Genomic DNA, 984 nt, shown 5'->3' with positions numbered 1-984 from the left:
GCAGTTCCCCAAGGGGCGTGTGGAGCCAGGGGCGGGGGCAGGCTCAAGGGAAGCGTGGGGCCCACATCACCCCTGGCCGGGAGGTCCAGCTCACTCCGGGCCACGGAGCCCACAGAGCCTGTCTTCCATGAGAGCGCGGGGCCCGAGGGGGAGGCGGGCGCGTCTAGCCGCTTCTGCCTGCCAGGGGCGAGCCCCAGGGCCAGCGCTGCGGTCTGGCCGGGACTCTGGCTCGCCGGGAGGGGCTTCACCGCCAGGCCTTTCTCCCAGAGAGCTGGACGCCCGCCCCCCCGGCCGGGCTGGGCAAGGGGGGCTCAGCACAGGCCCCGCTGGGCCGGGGGAGGGTCACGGGCCAGCAGGGTCCGAGCAGGGGCGAGCAGCCCTCGCCAGCCCCGGCCGGGCACTCAGCCCTGCCCACCTGCAGCTGGACCTCCAGCTGGACCTCCAGCTGCTCCGCCGCCCGGGCCTTCTGCTTCCAGGCGTCCCGGCGCGCCCGTCCGTGGGCCGTGAACCGCGCCAGGAACTTCTTCTGCTGCGCCAGCATCCTGGGGAGGGGGGCGGGGGGCCGCTGGGCTGCGGGGGCCTGGCACCTCCCGGTGGCGCTCCGCCCCCCGCCTCGGTCCTGCCTGGAGTGAGGGTGAGTGCCTGGGCAGCTCAGGCCAAAGTCTCCTCTGCCTCTTCCCAGGTGAGGCCGCGTGCGCGGGGACCGGACATCTCTCGGGGACCATCTCTGTCTAGCGAGAGCCGGCGGCCTCCTGCCGTGAGCTACGCGGGCCCCCGCCACCCCGGAACTTGGCCCCAGGGAGTGCTGGGAACCCCCTTTTATACCTGCCCGCCTGGGCAACTCCTACCCGAGTCACAGAACCCACCGCCCACCCTCCCCCTCCGGTCCGTCCTGAGAGGGGGGCGGGGCAGGGCTGCGCGCTGTGCTGGGGGCCCGGGCCGAGCGGAGGCCTCACCTCTGGGGGACGCTGCCGCAGGACTCCT

At 74.5% G+C, this 984-nt stretch overlaps 1 protein-coding gene across 1 annotated transcript in view; it reads right to left on the bottom strand.

Moving 5' to 3' along the window:
* EVC (Ellis van Creveld protein) overlaps positions 1–984 on the bottom strand; it is a 23,414-nt gene that overhangs the window by 1,629 nt on the left and 20,801 nt on the right. Inside the window, exons 11-13 of the mRNA XM_012724047.1 lie at positions 957–982; positions 416–542; positions 71–296 (exon numbers count right to left, since the gene is read on the bottom strand). Of these exons, the coding sequence (XP_012579501.1) occupies positions 71–296; positions 416–542; positions 957–982 (379 nt within the window). The remainder of the gene's footprint in view (positions 1–70; positions 297–415; positions 543–956; positions 983–984) is intronic.

This window comes from Condylura cristata, unplaced genomic scaffold (genome assembly GCF_000260355.1).
Source record: "Condylura cristata isolate star-nosed mole 26May11 unplaced genomic scaffold, ConCri1.0 scaffold00012, whole genome shotgun sequence".
Lineage (NCBI taxonomy): Eukaryota > Metazoa > Chordata > Mammalia > Eulipotyphla > Talpidae > Condylura > Condylura cristata.
The sequence above is the reverse complement of the archived record's forward strand: the minus strand, read 5'-3'. Positions and strand labels throughout refer to the sequence as shown.